Source organism: Puma concolor, chromosome D2 (genome assembly GCF_028749965.1).
Source record: "Puma concolor isolate L17-30 chromosome D2, mPumCon1.1.hap2, whole genome shotgun sequence".
Classification (NCBI taxonomy): Eukaryota; Metazoa; Chordata; class Mammalia; order Carnivora; family Felidae; genus Puma; species Puma concolor.
In genome coordinates this window covers 17,469,505-17,486,341 of record NC_141677.1, presented here as the reverse complement: position 1 = coordinate 17,486,341, position 16,837 = coordinate 17,469,505, and the positions used below count along the sequence as shown (strand labels likewise).

General features: G+C 51.1%; 1 protein-coding gene across 1 annotated transcript in view; it reads right to left on the bottom strand.

Annotated features, from left to right (window-relative positions):
• Positions 1–5,056, bottom strand: part of CD2H1orf198 (chromosome D2 C1orf198 homolog) — a 30,677-nt gene extending 25,621 nt beyond the window's left edge. The window contains exon 1 of the mRNA XM_086679696.1: positions 4,676–5,056. Coding sequence (XP_086535822.1) covers positions 4,676–5,017 — 342 coding nt within the window. The 5' untranslated portion in view covers positions 5,018–5,056. The remainder of the gene's footprint in view (positions 1–4,675) is intronic.
• Positions 5,057–16,837: the final 11,781 nt, after the last annotated feature.

The following is a 16,837-nucleotide window of genomic DNA, read 5'->3' as shown; positions in this document are numbered from 1 at the left end:
CCTAAACCTCTGTGTTCTGCAACGTGCAAAATCCAGATCAGGGTCGCGGGGGGCTGGCACACGGCAACACCCTTCCTACCCAGCTTCATCTACTTTACGAGAGGCGGGAGGCACAAGTGGGTCCGGGAGAAGTCAACACACCAAATTTCCAGGCTTACCTGCTGGGTCCCTGTGTGGAGCCTAGAACGTGACCCAGATCCTGCGAGACGGGTGGCAAGGGGTTTGGGAGTGGTCGCAAACATTCAGCTTTGGGGTTTTTTTTCTCCCCCCTACTTGATAACGGCAAGCAGCAGAAGCAGACTGGGTGATCTCGAAAACCTTCTAAAACGAAGACCTTCTCATCTCCCAGAGTAAGCCATTCCCCAGACTTTACTGCTAGAGGGTGGCAGGGGAAGTCGGACTGCGAAAGGCATCCTCTTGCAAACACGCCTTAACGTTCATACCACGTACGGGACCAGAAGGGCATGTCCCAGCATCTATGTCACTCCAAGCCAGGACTGCCACTCATTTCATGGAGGGAGACCTACGCCCTGAGCAGGGGTCGCCTTGCTGGTGACATGGCCGGAATGGAAGCCAGGTCTGGGGACACTCCGCTTCTTTTGCTAGGAGAGACGTATGCCGCCAGCAGGAGCTCCAGATTCTCTGACAGGAGCTGCTTGGGGACAGGATGGGGGGGCAGGAGGGGCTGGCGGCCTTGTGTGGAAACTGTACGAAGATCGTATGTCCGAGGGGGGAGTTTTTAAAGGAGGTGGTGAAAATTACGGGCAGCCTAAGCAGTCCTAAAGCCAGAGGGCCTCTCGTTTCTAACGTAATAGGCTGAGAAACATTTGCCGAATTGAGTCCCAAGGGAAATAAAAACTGAAAACTGACAGGTCCCCTCCTGGCCAATGCACAAAGGCAGCCAATCTCCTCCTGCGCCAGGCTGGTCATCCCGGCAAGGGGAGGGGGATCTGAGCCCTGGTCTTCTCTCTGTACAGACAGCGAGGGTAAAAATGAACACAGATGCCACAGTGCTGAGCAGTCCTACACAGAGCAGTCCCCCCTGACCATACTCGTGGCCACCAGAATCGATGGCCATCATTATGCAATCAGGTTTCAGAGCCCCTGGGTGGCTCAGTCACTTACGCGTCTGACTTCGGCTCAGGTCATGATCTCACGGTTCCGGAGTTCCGGCCTCATGTCAGGCTCTGTGCTGACAGCTCGGAGCCTGGAGCCTGCTTCAGAGTCTGTGTCTCCCTCTCTCTCTGCCCCTCCCCTGTTCACGCTCTGTTGTGTGCTCTCTCAAAAATAAATGAACATTAAAAAAAATGTGTGTATATAAATATCTATCTATCTATATATATTTATACACACACACACACACACACACAATCAGGTTTCTAATGACTAGATGCTGGTCACATATGACTTAAAATGTGGGATACAAAAATGTTACTGGCAACGGGGGACAGGGTATTCAGAGAAACAGGTGATGTCTTTGCCTTTCAGGGTAGCTGAAAGGGTGGGGTGGCACAATCTGAGGCCGATGTCACTGCCGATCCGGAGACAGGCCACATCATGGCCAGGCTGTGGACAGAGCAAATCAAAGCTTCAAATACGTGCCCCAAAGCACAGCACCAGAGCCCCCCAGGACACAGCTCCCTCTCACGTGGACAACTCTGACTGGACAACCCCGACTAGACAACCCCAGGCTTAGCAGCAGCAAGAATATGTTTATTTCATAATAATGATTTTTGTTAAGTGGAAACAGAGACTGGCTGATACAGTTGCCGCTTGAACAGCACCGGGGTTAGGGACACTTGTGCAGTTAAAAATCCACATGTAATCTTCCGACTCCCCCAAAACTTAACTAATAGCTTACTATCGACCAGAAGCCTTACCGATCACATCAGCAGTCGATTAACATGTATTTCGTGAGTTATGTGTGTTTACTGTATTCTTCCAAGAGAGTAAGAGAAAAGAAAATGTTATGCAGAAACTCATAAGGAAAAGAAGACACATTTACAGGACTGTGCTGATCAGGAAAAAAATGCATATAAATGGACCCACGCGCTTCAAACCCATGTTGGTCAAGGGTCAATGGCATTCTCACCGTCTTGTAAGCCCACAGGCCCTTCGTGGACATTCGCTCTCTACTCATCCTGTTAATGTCACTCCCATCGCAAAGGCGAGAACGCTGAAGCTCAGAGAGGTCTGTGATTTCACCCCGGTCAAAAAGCTGGGGGAGCCAAAACTCAAGACTGACTGCAAAGCCCAGAGTCCTCCTACTTCAGCCTTAGGAAAGGGCCTCAAAAGCCAGGAGGCCGGTGATCTTTCGCTGAAGTACTAAAAATAGTCCCTGCTCATCGTCTAGGGTCAGACAGTGGCTCCAGAGAGAGCTGATTCACTCAAAGCACCAAGCCATCAGAGGTCTGTCTGAAGATGTGGGGCAGGGAGTGCGGGGGCGGGGGTGGGGGGGTTGGGGGGGGGGAGTTGAGAGGGTAGGATGCTGGAGGGCTCTGGAGAGCATTCTCCCCCATTCCATGACTGGCTGCCGAGGCCCCTGGGACACCAGAAGACAGATCAAGTGGGAAGGGACAGAGTGCCCTACTCACTCTGGTTTAGGGCCCTTCTGGACAAACCTGGGTCACCTATTTGGGCCACTCTGTCTGCCAGCCTACCCACGGTCACTCCCCACCCCGTCTCCATCCATCGTCCCTTGTGTCTAGGAGCCAGCCCTCTCCATGAACAGCTCTCCTCCTGGACCACCAACTAGTCTGGGGCCAACCTCCTGCCAGGTCTTGGGAAATGAAACCCCCTCGTCCCATTAATCCACACAGCCACCACAAGCAAAAATACCCCACGGGCAATGTTCCTAAGTACCCCTCCTCTAATTTGGTGTCTTCTATCTCTCTGCCCATCTGCGCTAAAGTTGGTCAGAGCCATGTCAGGGCACGTTCCCAGCCCGTTTTGTGGGAAAAGCAGGGCGGGTTTGCTCCTGGAGAAGCATGCAGGTCCCACACTGAACAGTTCCATTTGCTTTTAAATCACACTGGGTTTACAGACTCCGAAACAGCTCAGTGTGGTACGCAGTTAAGGAACTGGAGCACAAAATGAACTTGGCCACATCTTTCCTTATCAGTGATACTGAGCCCTTATATGGCAAGGGCCTTTTAATGATGAGCAGGCATGCGGGTATTCTTAGCCGGACGCCAAGCTAAGGAAAAATGACAGTCACTCTCCAACATCTGTTAAATACTTACAAGTTTACTTCCTCTCATATGTACTTACTCATGACTTTTCCAAAGAGAGAACGCATGTTTTTTCATCGCTCGAACCTGAGCACACACACTTGCAAACATTTGCATACACATGCGGATTTTCACACGGAAAATGTTTCAGCTCTCAAATACATTTTGAACCTATATTTTCATGCCTCCAGTTTACCACACCCGTTTTTCCTGGCAAAGCCTTCAGAGTTTCAAGTGCAATGGAGACTTTTCTTTGAATTCAGTCAGAAGGCGGCAGTGGTGCCAGCGCATTTCACACATCCCTCACATGTAAGTGGGTTTATGACCGCAAACATTTTGTACTAATAAATGTCTCAGCACACCCAAGTCTGAAAATCAGATTTAGAAGTCGCCGTCCTTTCCTTCCCCAATCCACGACACCCTCCGAAAAAGTTGCCAAGCGCAGCCTCACAGCCTTAACAGATGCGGGTTTCATTTGTATACTTCTTGCTCCTTTGACTTACCCCTTCATGGTAAAAGTTCAGTGTGAAAGGCCAGCCAGGCACAGTGCAAATTCTAATGGCACCAAAGAGGCTTCAGTGAAACAAACAAAGAAGGAGAAGAAGAAGAAAAGAAAAAGACCAAGTTTCCAAGCGGCACTGAACACCCAGGCCTCCGTGACTTAGAAGGGGGCATCCCTGAGTTTTTTCCTGTACGGTTTACAGTGTTTCTCTCCTCTAGAAGTGTGGGCACAGTGTCCAGATCAGAGATGCAGACATGCCCTTATATGTAGCAAAGGCTTGCTGGAGCCCATTTAAACTCATCCCTTAGCTTCTTGATGGAAAAACGGGGCTCTGTGCTCACCCCAAACCAAAGCTGCACAGCGTGCTCACCCGGAAAACATTTTAGGGAAACATCTTCGGTTTTGCCTCCTAACCCTGGAAGGCACCTCTTCCTTCTCCTTATCTTGCTTGACAATTTCACCTGCCCCATACAGCTCATCACAAATATTAACATTAATACATATAACTTTCGGAGTGCCTTCCCTGGCAGGCACGGGGTGGGTATCATTATCTCCGGCTTACACCAGGAAGGGGGGTGGGGACTGAGGCTCTAGGAGGTTAAGTCACCCATGGCCATACAGCCAAGTAGCAAAGTGGATCAGAACTCAGGTTCGGCTGGCTGAAAATTCCTTGCCGTTTCCACTCTGGTCCGAGTCTATGGCTCGGAGAAGTCTCTGGATCCGGTGAGGCCCAGCAGAGCAAGTCTAGATGGAGGGTCTTTAAAGACCCCTCCTCACGGCGATTCTCAAACTCCCCCTGGGGAGCCCCTAGCCCCGCGTCCCCGGCCCTGGGACGCCCCTCGCGCCCACTCCCATCTCCGCGCCTTCTTGCCAGCCCGGACCCCCGCAACCTGGAGGGGCCACGAGGGGAGGGGAGAGGGTCCCCGGCCCCGCCCGCACCTACCTCGTCCCCGAAGCGCACCACCTTCTGGCCCGTGGGCCCGCGCAGGCCGGGGAAGCGCGCCAGCTCCTCGGAGTCCCCGGGGTCCCCGGGGGCGCGGGGCGCCGGGGCGCCCGGCCCCACCAGGCACCGGTCGATGATCTCGTCCTGCTGCGCGGGCGGCAGCCGCGCCCACTCGGGCCCGTACTTCTCGCGGATCTTCTCCTTGTCCTGCATGATCTTCCTGGCCATGGGGCTCAGCGACGAGAAGTAGGTGAAGCGCTTCCGCTCCCGGTCGTCCAGAGGCCGGTTCCCGCTCATGACCGCCGAGCGCGAGGCCGCGATCGCCGCCGCCATCGACGCCATGCCCGGCCTGCCCGCCGCTCCCCCCACCCGCGCCCCTCCCCGCGCCGCGCCACCCCCGCAGCCCGGAGCCCCGCCCCGCGAGCCCCGCCCCCTCCCCGCCCGCGAGCGCGGCGCCCTTCCGCCCCCAGCCCCGCCCCCGCGCCCGCCCGACCCGGGAACCCCGCGGCCCCGGGAATCGCCCTCTGCGCCCGCACCCCCGGGGACGCCGCCCCCCCGCACACCAGACAGGACCCTGCACCCCGAGCCCGGCCACCCCCGGGAACCCCGCCCCCCCGACAAACTCCCCGCCCCTGAAACCCCTCGCCTCGCACCCCCGTGTACCCCCGCTCTCCCGACACCCCCGAGGACCCTGCCTCTCGAGCCCGCCCACCCCCCGGAACCCCGCCCTCCGCAACCTCCCCGCCCTCGGGCACTCCGCCCTCCGCGCCCGCCCAACTCTGGGAACCCCGCGCACCCCTCTAACCCCGAGTACTCCGCCCTCCGCCCCCTCCCGGCCCGGGGGAGCCCCGCGACCTCACGCCAGCCCCCCGCGGTACCCCGCCCTCTCCACCCCGACCCCCGAGAACCCCGCCCACCGAGCCCGCCCCACCACGGGAACCCCGCCTCCGAACCCGCCCACTCCCGGGGATCCTGCCCACCGCCCCCTCCCGGATCCGCCCCCTCTCGCGAACCCCACCCTCCGCGCCCCCTACTCCCGGAACCCCGCCCTCCACGCCACTCTACCGGGCCTTTATTGCTCTCGTGCTTTCCTGCCGCTCCCCCAGTTTTCAGGGCTTCCCTTGGGCTGCTGAGCAGATGGCGGGCGCGCCCCCAAGTCCGCGGCCCGCGGTCTGACGGGGTTGCTGGTGACCGCCATAGCGCCACGTGGTCACTTGTTTGACAAAGGAAAGTTTTCTCCCTCCCGTGTGCCAAGAAAGCCCGATTTCAGGACCGAGCCACCGGCCGCCTCATCCCTGTCCTGCCCCTTTCCTTGATGAGCCATCTTCCTCGCCTTCTTGGAGCCCAGCCAAGACACGGGGGCAGGGTCCGGGCGCCATGAGCGACAGAGAAGGGGTGGGCGCCGGGCGGGCGGCTAGGAGGCCGAACGGGACGACCTGGGGAGACTGGACTAGAGTCCGGGCGGTCGAAGAAAATTCGTTCCCGCTCCTCTTAAAGAGACGGAGACGTGAAATGAAGTGTTCACAGTGCCTTTCCCTAAATGAACTGCAGGACAGGTGTAGGGGCCGGCGGCCAGCACACCTGTACTTGGTCTTGCCCTTGCACGTGAACAGCTTTTCCCCGAGCGGCTGCGTGGTCTTTGCTTCCTCCCAAACCACGGATGAAATAAATGACAGGCTTTACTTTGGAATCTCAGAAATCACAAGAACTCTCAGCAGCTCGCTATTTGCAAACTGAAGAGGCACGGAAAGTTTTCGTAGGCAGAAAAGCAACAATAGCGGGGCCAGGTTTGTCATTTTGAAGTGTGTTCCAGACCACAACAATTACAATTATACAGAGCCCTCATCCGCCTTACCATCTTGCTGTTTTGTACAAGACAATAACAGGTCTCAGATGAGAATTTAGAACTCTTCGAACAAAAAATGTGCATTTCAGCTGCTACTTAAGGTCTTTGCCTCTAAAGTAGTACTTGGATAATTCTGAACACAGTCCTGGAAATAACTTGCAAAGTTCTGTTTTAAATGTGAGGTAGCCTTATCATATTCTGGCCCAGAAATCCTAAGAAGATATTTTTGGAATGTCATCAGTGTGACAAGATCTATGAGAAAAGTTATTGCTATGGGGCGCCTGGGTGGCTCAGTAGGTTGAGCAACCGACTTCAGCTCAGGGCATGATCTCGCCGTTCATGAGTTCCAGCCCTGCTTTGGGCTCTGTGCTGACAGCTCAGAGCCTGGAGCCTGCTTCCGATTCTGTGTCTCCCTGTCTTTCTGCCCCTCCCCTGCGCGCTCTCTCTCTCTCTCTCAAAAAAAAAAAAAAAAAAAAAAAAAAAAAACTATCAACAATGTTCTCAGCATAATATATTGAAGCAGTGGGAAAAGCCACCAGATAATAGTGTGGGTTACAGGGTATGTGAATGACTCTGAAGCCACCAGGTTGAGAAGAGTTTGGTATTATTATTCTCTCTATTGAAGTCAATGCTATGTATATGCTCAGTTTACTAACCTGAATCCACTGAACCTTATCTCTCTTGTTTATTGCGAGGAACAAGAAAGCCTGCTTCAGAGCAAGTGCTCACTGACTATTTGTTGAATGAATCATGAATAAATGAATGAATGAATGTTACATAGTTAGCATTATTATCCCCCTAATCTTTGTTTCATATGGGGTGTGGGTAATGCTTAAAGATGTATTCTGGAAACTTAACTAACATCTTTGAACTTGCTTTGAAATTCACGTAGGAAGGCTTCTGTGCTACTAAAGCTTGGTCCCATGTGGTTTTCCAAGCAGTTGCAAAAATAAATGTTGCCTTCAAAAAAGCACAGCCCAATTATGTATATTTCAGATCAAATATGATTTACGGCCAGAGAAATCATAATAGAAATATGATATGAGATAAATCGGGGCCATCACCCAAAGTATGTGAAGTCCATGCTCTGGGTGATAAGGGATAACTAAAGGAAACTTCCAGATTATAAGAAATTCATAGGAATTAAATCGCTGTGATAGAAAACTTAACTGAAACTGAAGGAGAAAATTATTTATATATGTATATATATATATATATATATATATATATATATATATATATATATAAAGCTATATTTGTCATATTTACCTACATGGAAGGTTTCTTGGTGTTTATGTGTGGCTATTTCAGGACTTTGATCTTCTTTTTTGAAGATAGGGGCAGGGCTCCTTTCTTTCTGTTGCCCGTCCCAAAGTCTCTCCTGTACAGCTGAATGTTGAATAGGCTGTCAGTACAAATGTCTGTTGAATGGATTTGTTGTCCCAAGCAAGTAATTTGTGAGGGCTTTTGGTTTGTTTGTTTTCTTTTTTCATGTTTGTTTAAATTATTTTGAGAGAGAGAGAGCATGCCAGGAAGGGGCAGAGAGAGGGAGAGAGAAGAGAGAGAATCCCAAGCAGGATGTAGGCCCAGAGCCCCACTTGGGGCTCGATCTCCCGAAACATGAGGTCATGACCTGAGCCAATATCAAGAGTCAGATGCCTAACCGACTGAGACACACAGGCGCCCCCCACCCACGCAATCTGTGTGCCCACTCCCCCCATGGAGATGCCCTGCAGGGTAATGGAAAACCACAGGACAAACATTCTAGCTCTGCTTCCAAGAGGTAATTGACCAGCTCTAACATTTTGCGAGTCGGTTGCTGAACCTAATGGTGAAATTCCAGACGCTGTGGCAAATAGCTGACAGTTTGGGGAAGGGATTCTTTTGATGACGTGACACGGCAGTGTACCGGTGGGTAAAGCCAGCCTTCCTTACAGATGCTTTCAGCTTGGCTGCAGGCAGGCTCCCTGAGCATGATGATTCATTCCTACATCTGTGACTAGTTATTCCAGATGCTACCCTTCAAGAGGACTGTTCTCTGCTATTCACTCCCACACCCAGAAAGAATGGGCAATGGGCCAGAGTGCTCCTGGTTTATTTAGAAGACTAGTACCCTGGCCATTGGAGGGCAACGCTCATGCTAAGACAAGGGAGAACGAAGGAAAGACAAGGAGATGAGTTTACAAATCTTCTGTTGGCAGAAAAAAATGTGCTTTGGGTTATTTTTCCGGCCATAGGGAGAGCTTTTACTGAGACGACCATGGTCTGTCACCAAGTCCAGGCAGGTGTGAGGCACTCCCTGCCCCTTCAGGAACACAATCATCTTCTCCAGGCAAAGCCACATGACCCGCATGAGGCTCAAAAGTGGATCTTTCTCTGTTGACATCATATTTTACATAGGAAAGACGACCGGCTTAACTGCTCTGAAAAATGCTAAAAGGCTTCTCGAAAACAACAAATATCTCCTAGTTGCTTGAAAATACACCTTTAGAAAGCCTCTGAGGGGCGCCTGGGTGGCGCAGTCGGTTAAGCGTCCGACTTCAGCCAGGTCACGATCTCGCGGTCTGTGAGTTCGAGCCCCGCGTCAGGCTCTGGGCTGATGGCTTAGAGCCTGGAGCCTGTTTACGATTCTGTGTCTCCCTCTCTCTCTGCTCCTCCCCCGTTCATGCTCTCTCTCTGTCCCAAAAAAAAAAAAAAAAAAAAAATAGAAAGCCTCTGAGATTTTCAGCCCTCTATAAGAATCTGAATAAGTCTAGAAGCAACTGTTCGTTCTTTTTTCCCCTTCATCTGAAATTCCCACCCCACCATCTCTAAAAATAGAAATCCCATCCTTAAGACCTAGCTCAAATACATAGTGGGTAGAGGGGTGCCTGGGTGACTGTCGGTTAAGCGTCTGACTCTTGGTTTGGGGTCAGGTCATGATCTTACAGTTTGTGAGTTCTAGCCCCACATTGGGCTCGTCCCCTCCCCACTTCTCTCTCTCTCAAAATAAATCAATAAACTTAAAAAAAAAGGTTTTTTTAAGTAGCAGTAGACACGAAAGAAACAGTTCATCTCCTTTATAGCTTGATCTCAGATTAACTTCAGTGTCCATCCAAATTCCTGTGTTGAATCCCTAATCCCCAGTGTCTGGCATCTGGAGGTGGGGCTCTCAGGAGGCGATTAAGTCATGAGGATGGGGCCCCCATGATGGTATATTGCCTTCATACGAAAATAGGAAATCGCATGCCTCTCTCGTTGCTCTCCACCGCATGAGGGAGAAGGCAGCCATCTGCAAACCAGGAAGCGGGCCTCCCCAGATACCCACATCTCGGCCTTCCCAGTTTCCAGAGCCATGGGAATAAATGTTTGTTGTGCAAGCCCCCAAATCCATGGTATTATTGTTAGAGCAGCCTGAACTGAACTAAGACAATGTGAAAACGGCTTCAAATTCATATATAGTCTTTGGTTTAACAAGAACGTATAAATGTTGTGAGAGGGAGAGAGAATGGGAGAGATAAAAATGACTGCTGGGGAGGAAGGTATAAAAGAATGGGCAGTGATTTATTGACTGAGAAGTCAAGGAAATTCCACTCACTCTTCTAAACTGTTCTTGACACCTAAGCACTCTTTGATGGGGAATGCATTTTCCTGCCTTCTCTTCAGGCTGCCCCGACATTAGTTAAATGGGCTCCTGGCTCTTGGCTTGTGCACATCACCACTTTGGGATCTGTAGACGGTCATCCCAGCTCTCTTGGGGAGTTCAGTGGAATCCACTAGAGCTCTCTGCTTGGCAGGAGATGCGAGTCTGTTTGTTCTTGTACCTCTTTCATCATTAGCCAGAGCTCAGGGACTTGGTCAAAACTTCATGCAATAAAAAAGATAGCCTTCTGACTCTCATAATATTTCACTATACTGTCCCTGCTTGGATTGAATCCATGTCCTCGAATCCCTTGAACCAGATATGCCATTGAAATACCAAGATGTTACCAAAAAAAAAAAAAAAAAAAAGGAAACAGATATGGAAAAGTGAAAACAGTTGTCTGTTCAGTTTCCAAGATTGTATTTTATTTTTTTAATTTCTGTGAAAATATGGATTTAAATTCTCTGAAAATATAGATACATTGAAATTATCAAGTGCCATGAGTCATTCACATTTCTAGAGGGTGAGATGCTTCAGAACACTGAATGTATGAAATATGTGTGTTGGTATCCATGAACCTGACGCTTGTCTAATGCAAGACAGGAAGGGAGGGTGGCTCACACCTCTTTTAAGGGCTCCCTCTTCCGAGCAAATGAAAGTCACTGGCCAGTGCCCAAGGGGAGACCTTAATAAGTACTTTTTTTTTTTTTTTGAGAGGGAGAGAGAGAGAGAATCCTAAACAGGGTCCGTGCTCAGTGGAGCCTGACGTGGGGCTCGATCTCACCACCTTGGGATCATGACCTGAGCTGAAATCAAGAGTCAGACACTCAACTGACTGAGCCACCCAGGTGCCTCAATAAATACTTTGTAAATGAATGAGAGGTGGATGAAAGGGAAAAACTTGCCAGTAACTTGGATATCTCCCTTTTCGTTACCACTTTAGACCTAAATTCTCTCTGGACTTCACTGGCTTCCCTGCCTCCCAGCACATCACCAAAGCCTCAGACGGTCAGGTGCATTCTCCCTCCTGGCTCTGTGCCCATCAGTCCATTTGGTTGGAAAGCCCTTCTTCCTCATGCCCACCCATCCAAATTCTCTTGAACATTTGTTTTAAATGCCATCTGGCCACCCGTCACCACATCCCCTCTCCTGTTGACTGCCCCGTAAGGACAATGGTCAAGTGGCTCCAGGGACAGCCAAGAGACTTCAAGAAGGCCATAGTGGTCACACAGGTGGCCCAGGGAGCCTCTCTGCCCACCTCTTTGTCCCTTCTCTCTGCTGGTCTGGTGCCTCCAGCCTGCCACCTTGCACACGGCCAAGGTGAACTCCCTGTCCACAGGGTATGGTGGAGCTCCTTTGGTCGCTAGAAGGAGAATGGGCTCTGTCCTCAAGGCTTAAGACCTCACCCCTGGGGGAGACCACAGGACATTCTCCATTCTGGCTGAAGACCCAGCAATATGGACAGCCCCGATTAAGCTGTTTTGAAAACATCATAGAATAGAGACCAGAGAGGTCAGGAAAGCTACATTTCAGAAGTAATACTCATGTTCCTACATCAATTACCAATAGCTAGATAGCATCAACTGTGTCTAATCTCTGCACTCTTTTCTAAACCCGTCACAAAGAGCAAAAGCCAGGCTTTCTGTGTATCATATATTTGGGGGCAAAGTCAAGGAACTTCCTGAAATGAATCCTGTTTAGTAGAAACTTTCATCTAAGAAATTCTGAGTGCTATAGACATGCTGACACGCCTGTTAAGAAGAAGAAGATAGTTGCTGGGGCGCCCTGGGTGGCTCAGTCGGTTGAGCGTCCGACTTCGGCTCAGGTCATGATCTCGCAGTTCCTGAGTTCGAGCCCTGCATCGGGCTCTGTGCTGACAGCTCAAGAGCCTGGAGCCGCTTCGGATTCTGTGTCTCCCTCTCTCTGCCCCTTCCCTGCTCATGCTCTGTCCCTCTCTGTCTCTCAAAGACGAATAAATGTTAAAAAAAAAATTTAAGAAGAAGAAAGTTGCATTTATCTTCCCCAATGGTTGGGGAAACTAGCGTAGACAGAGAAAAGTGATTTGCTCAAACTCATAGATTACAGTGTTGAAATGGGAATCTCCAGCTAGCGTGCCAACACAGCGTGTCACTTGGTAAGCATTCATTCATTCGTTCACTCACTCACTCACTCGGTCACTCACTCCATACGTGCCGGACTCTGTGCTACTCGCTGGGAGACAACACTGGCTAAGACCCTGCCCTCACCAAGCTTATCGCTGAATGGGTGAGGCAGAAAACGAACAGCAGACAGAATTCCCAGAATGTGTGTGAAGGAAACACGTATCTCCTGAATCCTTACTGCGCTTTCTCATCGATAGCATCTCCGTGTGCCCAGGATCTGACGTGGGAGCACACAGAAGCCCGAAAAGGTCAGGCCCGGGTCCAAAGCCTCCCCCTTAGTCGGTGCAGAACAGGAATCTGACCCACTGCTGTCGACCCCCAACATCCGCCCACCATGGAGCCAAAGTGACCTCACCCTGCTCACAGGACCTGCCTCCAGAAGGCAGCCAGAGAAGCCCAGGGTCTGGGCAACAGCTCCCTGCTTTTTCTTAGCAGTTAGTGGGATGAGTCTCTTCTTCCCCATTCATGGGCTCTGTCCTCACCGCCTTGGGGGAGATGGCAGGACACTCTCCAAACTCCCTCTCCAAAGAATAAGCCAGCAGAGCAACAGCGGATCCTTGGACGTTCCCTGAAGCCCCACTGGGTCTCCACAGTCTGGTGAGAGCAAGCGGGGCTGGCGGCGTTCTCCTCTGGGCGCTCTGCCTCCTCCACCCCTCCTTCTGGAACAGTGAGCCTTCCTGCGCCCTGCGTCGCCACCGCTGGGGCTTGGAGCTGGGGCCAAGCTCTACACATAAAGCGTTGGCCTCGTGGCGTTCGGCGCTAAGCCTCTGAAACGACACGAAACAAAAACTCCTTTCTCCTGTGTACACGTGGAGCCTGGTACCCAGAGACCGAGCGCATCTTGCTTGTCAACGTTCCTGCTGTGTCTATGAGCTTTAAACGTGTTGAGAAAGACACTTGGCCCTTTGTTCTGCTGGGTGCTTTCGTGGCTCGCCGTCCTTGGTGCCCGTCATTCCCCAGCCACAGGGCTGTGCGTCCCTCCCTTCCTGGGGGAGAAGGTGGCCGGCTGGAAGGGAAGGCGACCTCACAGAGGCAGGGGCTGGGCTCTGGAGCCAGACCGCCTGCCTGCCACTCCTTGTATCTCTGGGCACGCGTGGCGTGACGCGATTTCCTCCCGGTGCCTCAGTTTCCGTAGGTGTTCCGCGAGGATAACAATTCGGAATCAACCGTTTCCCAACGTTTGGGTTTGGGTTAACGGAGAGAAGCCACGTATGTAAAAACACTTAAGGGAGTTCCCGGCACATAGCGCTGAAAGCTATGAGGCTCACGAAATTCTGTTCCACCACACGCCCAGAGCAGATGTGGCTGGATGGCCTGTGTTTACAAGGCCCTGCCCCGCCCCCTCTCGCCCTCCTCCCCCCAGCCCCCCCTCTAACTCCCCCACTCTTAGGGATCAGAGAGGAAGCATGGGAGCTGCTTTCAGATAAGCTTTAAAGGCTTCACATAAGCTGTAAAGAGGCTCTGAAGGGTGGAGGAGGCAAGCAGTCCAAGAGGAGATTGGGATCATGGGAGGAGGGTGGGAAGGAAGGGAGGATGATTTCCCAGGAGGAGGGCTGCCCGCCACAGAGCAGGGAGGCCGGAGCTGAGGATGGGCGCCCAGAGGAGCTACGTGGAATGGGTCTAACGGGTGACCTCAGAACCTTAGGCAAAGGACGTGGCCCCCAGGAAGGTCCTCAGGCGGCACCCACCTCAAGGAGCACCGCCTTCTGCCGTGGATCCTGTCCTAGCTTCCTCAGCCCCAGAATGTCTTTCCTTAGCCCAGCAAAAAGCGGGCACAGGAGGAAGGTCACCTGTGGCTCAGCTGGGGGAGCCTCTGAAGGCTCAGGGGTGTGGACCCAGGGGGAAGGCACACGCTGTGGACGTGGCAGCCTGATGTGGGCAGAAGCGTGGGGTGCCCGGGGTCATTCTAGGAGGGCCAGGTGTTTATACCTTGCGAGGGACCCAAGCTGCCCGTCTGTCTCCAGGTGACAAAGATTATTTGCTTGACCAAACTTTATTCAGGCTCCTGAACCTTCTCCTAGGTTCATCTGTGCGCTTGTAAAATCAGATTTTAGCTAGAAAGAACCCTGCTGAGTCAGTTTAACCAGAACCCCCCCGGTATCGAATGGGGTTCCTCATGCCCCTCCCCCAGGGGACACTGGATCGCCCTGGCTTGTCTTCAGCAAGAATCCCATTGAATCTGTTCAGGCAGAACCCCCACCCCCACCCCGATGTCTCCTCTTAGTAATAATTTCCATCCACTGACCACCCACCCCACCCCCCCCACCCCCCACCGCACCTGGTCCTTGGCTGTAAATCCCCACTGACCCATATTATATTTAGAACTGCGCCCGGGTCTGTGCTGAGGTCTCTTTTCCCCGTTGCAACAGTCCTGAATAGGATCTGTTTTAACCGCTTTAACTACTGCCCAGCTCTGGTTTGCGTGGACATAGGCTGTGTGCTCTCCCTCTGCCAAGACTCTTCTCTGCATCCTGAGAAGCACAGGGCTGCTTGGGTGGCATTCCGGTCCCTTTCCCATTCAAATGTGTGTGCAACCTTTCCTGTTTCTGTTATCTACTTCGTCTCATTTTCTCAAAACTTCCAGGCTCTCATCTTCTCCACCTGCCCTCTGTCCCTAAAGCCAAGGCCTCCTTCCACATCACTGGCTGTCATTCTCTGCCCCCTGAGTGCCCAGCTTCAGGGCTCCTCTAGCCCTCACCCTCCTCAGCCCTCTCTGCCGGACGAGACAGAGACCCCTTGGTGGCTCTGGTCCTGGGAGGCAACTCTTCTCTCAGGGTCGTGCTGCTCTCCTTCCCTTCTCTTCTCAATTCTCATCACCTTCCCTGCTTCAGGATTACTGTAGAATCGACGGCCTCTCCTCCAGCATTTCCCAAATGCGTCCCTGAGAGTTCCAAGGAAAAGTGAATGTTGTTACTCAGGCAGCGGAGGGCCTGCATTTTCACCAAGCTTCCAGTCGATGCTGATGCTGAGGACCTGTGAACCTTAGTGAGTAGCAAGGGTTGAAAATTCAGGGTGCCATGCACACATCTAAATTCTCTGCCTAACAAAATCAGGAGCATTTGGGGTTTCCTTGCAGCGTAAAAGGGTCTGGGAGAGAGAGCCAGAAGGACCCAGAAGATATGGAGAGAGAGAGAGAGAGAGAGAGAGAGAGAGAGAATAGCCATAGGACTTCCCACAATTCCTACCCACAATTTGAAGATGTGTGTGCTGTGTCGTTGTGCAGTAAAGCCCCCACTGCTGTTTCGCCCTCTGGTTCAGGAAAATGTGTTGCATATGGCCAGCCATCCTGATGTTCATGGGGGCCAGAGCAAGAATACAGAGAGGGGCTCACCTACCATATGTCTAAATAGCCAGAAGTTATCAATCAGGGTAACAAAAAAATTCCATGTTAAAAATTATATATTATATTCTCTTAACTTGAAAAATATTCCTATATAAAGACGTAGAAGACCAAGTTTGAATTTAGAAGTTTTGAAATCCTTGGAGTTCACCTGAATTGGTGGCGCAGGGTGGCAGGCCCCTGGTACCTTCTCTGCCCACCCAGGTCTGACCAGCATTGTGAGGGGCCTCACATGCAGGCATGGGACACATTGGCCCACCTACCTGAGCAGTGTCAGCAAAACCTGTGCTTGATTCCCTCCTATCGAATTACAGCTGCATAGCAAATATCTTTTAAGAATTTAAAGGACGGGGCCAGTATGGGAGATGTGACATGACATCCTTTCCATAAGCATGTGCCCAGAGTGAGCATGAATCAGCTGTGCTCTGGGTTAATCCTGAAGGGTGGCAGAATATGCCCGCCCCCAGAAACCCAGTGGCATAAGGATTATTTTTAGCTAAAGGCAATTGAAAAGAAGCTGATACAAGAAAGGCTCCTTGGTCTCCCTCTCTTTGCCTGAAAGCAGGATATAAATTTACAAAGGCATCCCTTCTCCCTGCCCTGAGGAAAGACAAAGCCTAATCCCCTGAAATAACATTAAACCCTTATCCCTGGAGAAGGTATAGATGCAGATCTGCATAACAAACCTTACTCTTGTTTTCTGTGCTTTTCCTAGTAACTGCTCAATACTTTCCTCCCCCATACCTTTTTTTTCCTTGTCATTAGTTGAAGATGGTCTTTAAGCCAGAGTTCTAAGCCACCTCAGAGTGTTACTCATTTTTTCCTGAGTATCTTCCATGTATACATGAGCTATACTGTCAATAAATTTCTGTTTGTTTTTTTTTTCTTGTATTATTATTATTATTATTATTATTATTATTATTACAGGAATCTCAGCCAAGAACTGAGAATGGTAGAGGGGAAATTATTTTTCCTCCCCTACGTTTCAAGTCTTTCTTGTTCACCTTTCATAGAAGGAATATTTAAAAATACATTTTCCCTCCCAAAATAAGTCCTAAGTACAAGTCAACTACATTATGTAGTGCTGGACAGAAGAAAGCACAATCTATTCCCATGTTGGAAGGAAACAATTGTGTTTAATTATTGTTGTTGCTGTTGGACTTTTGGAGAGATGGTTTGTCAGACTTCAATA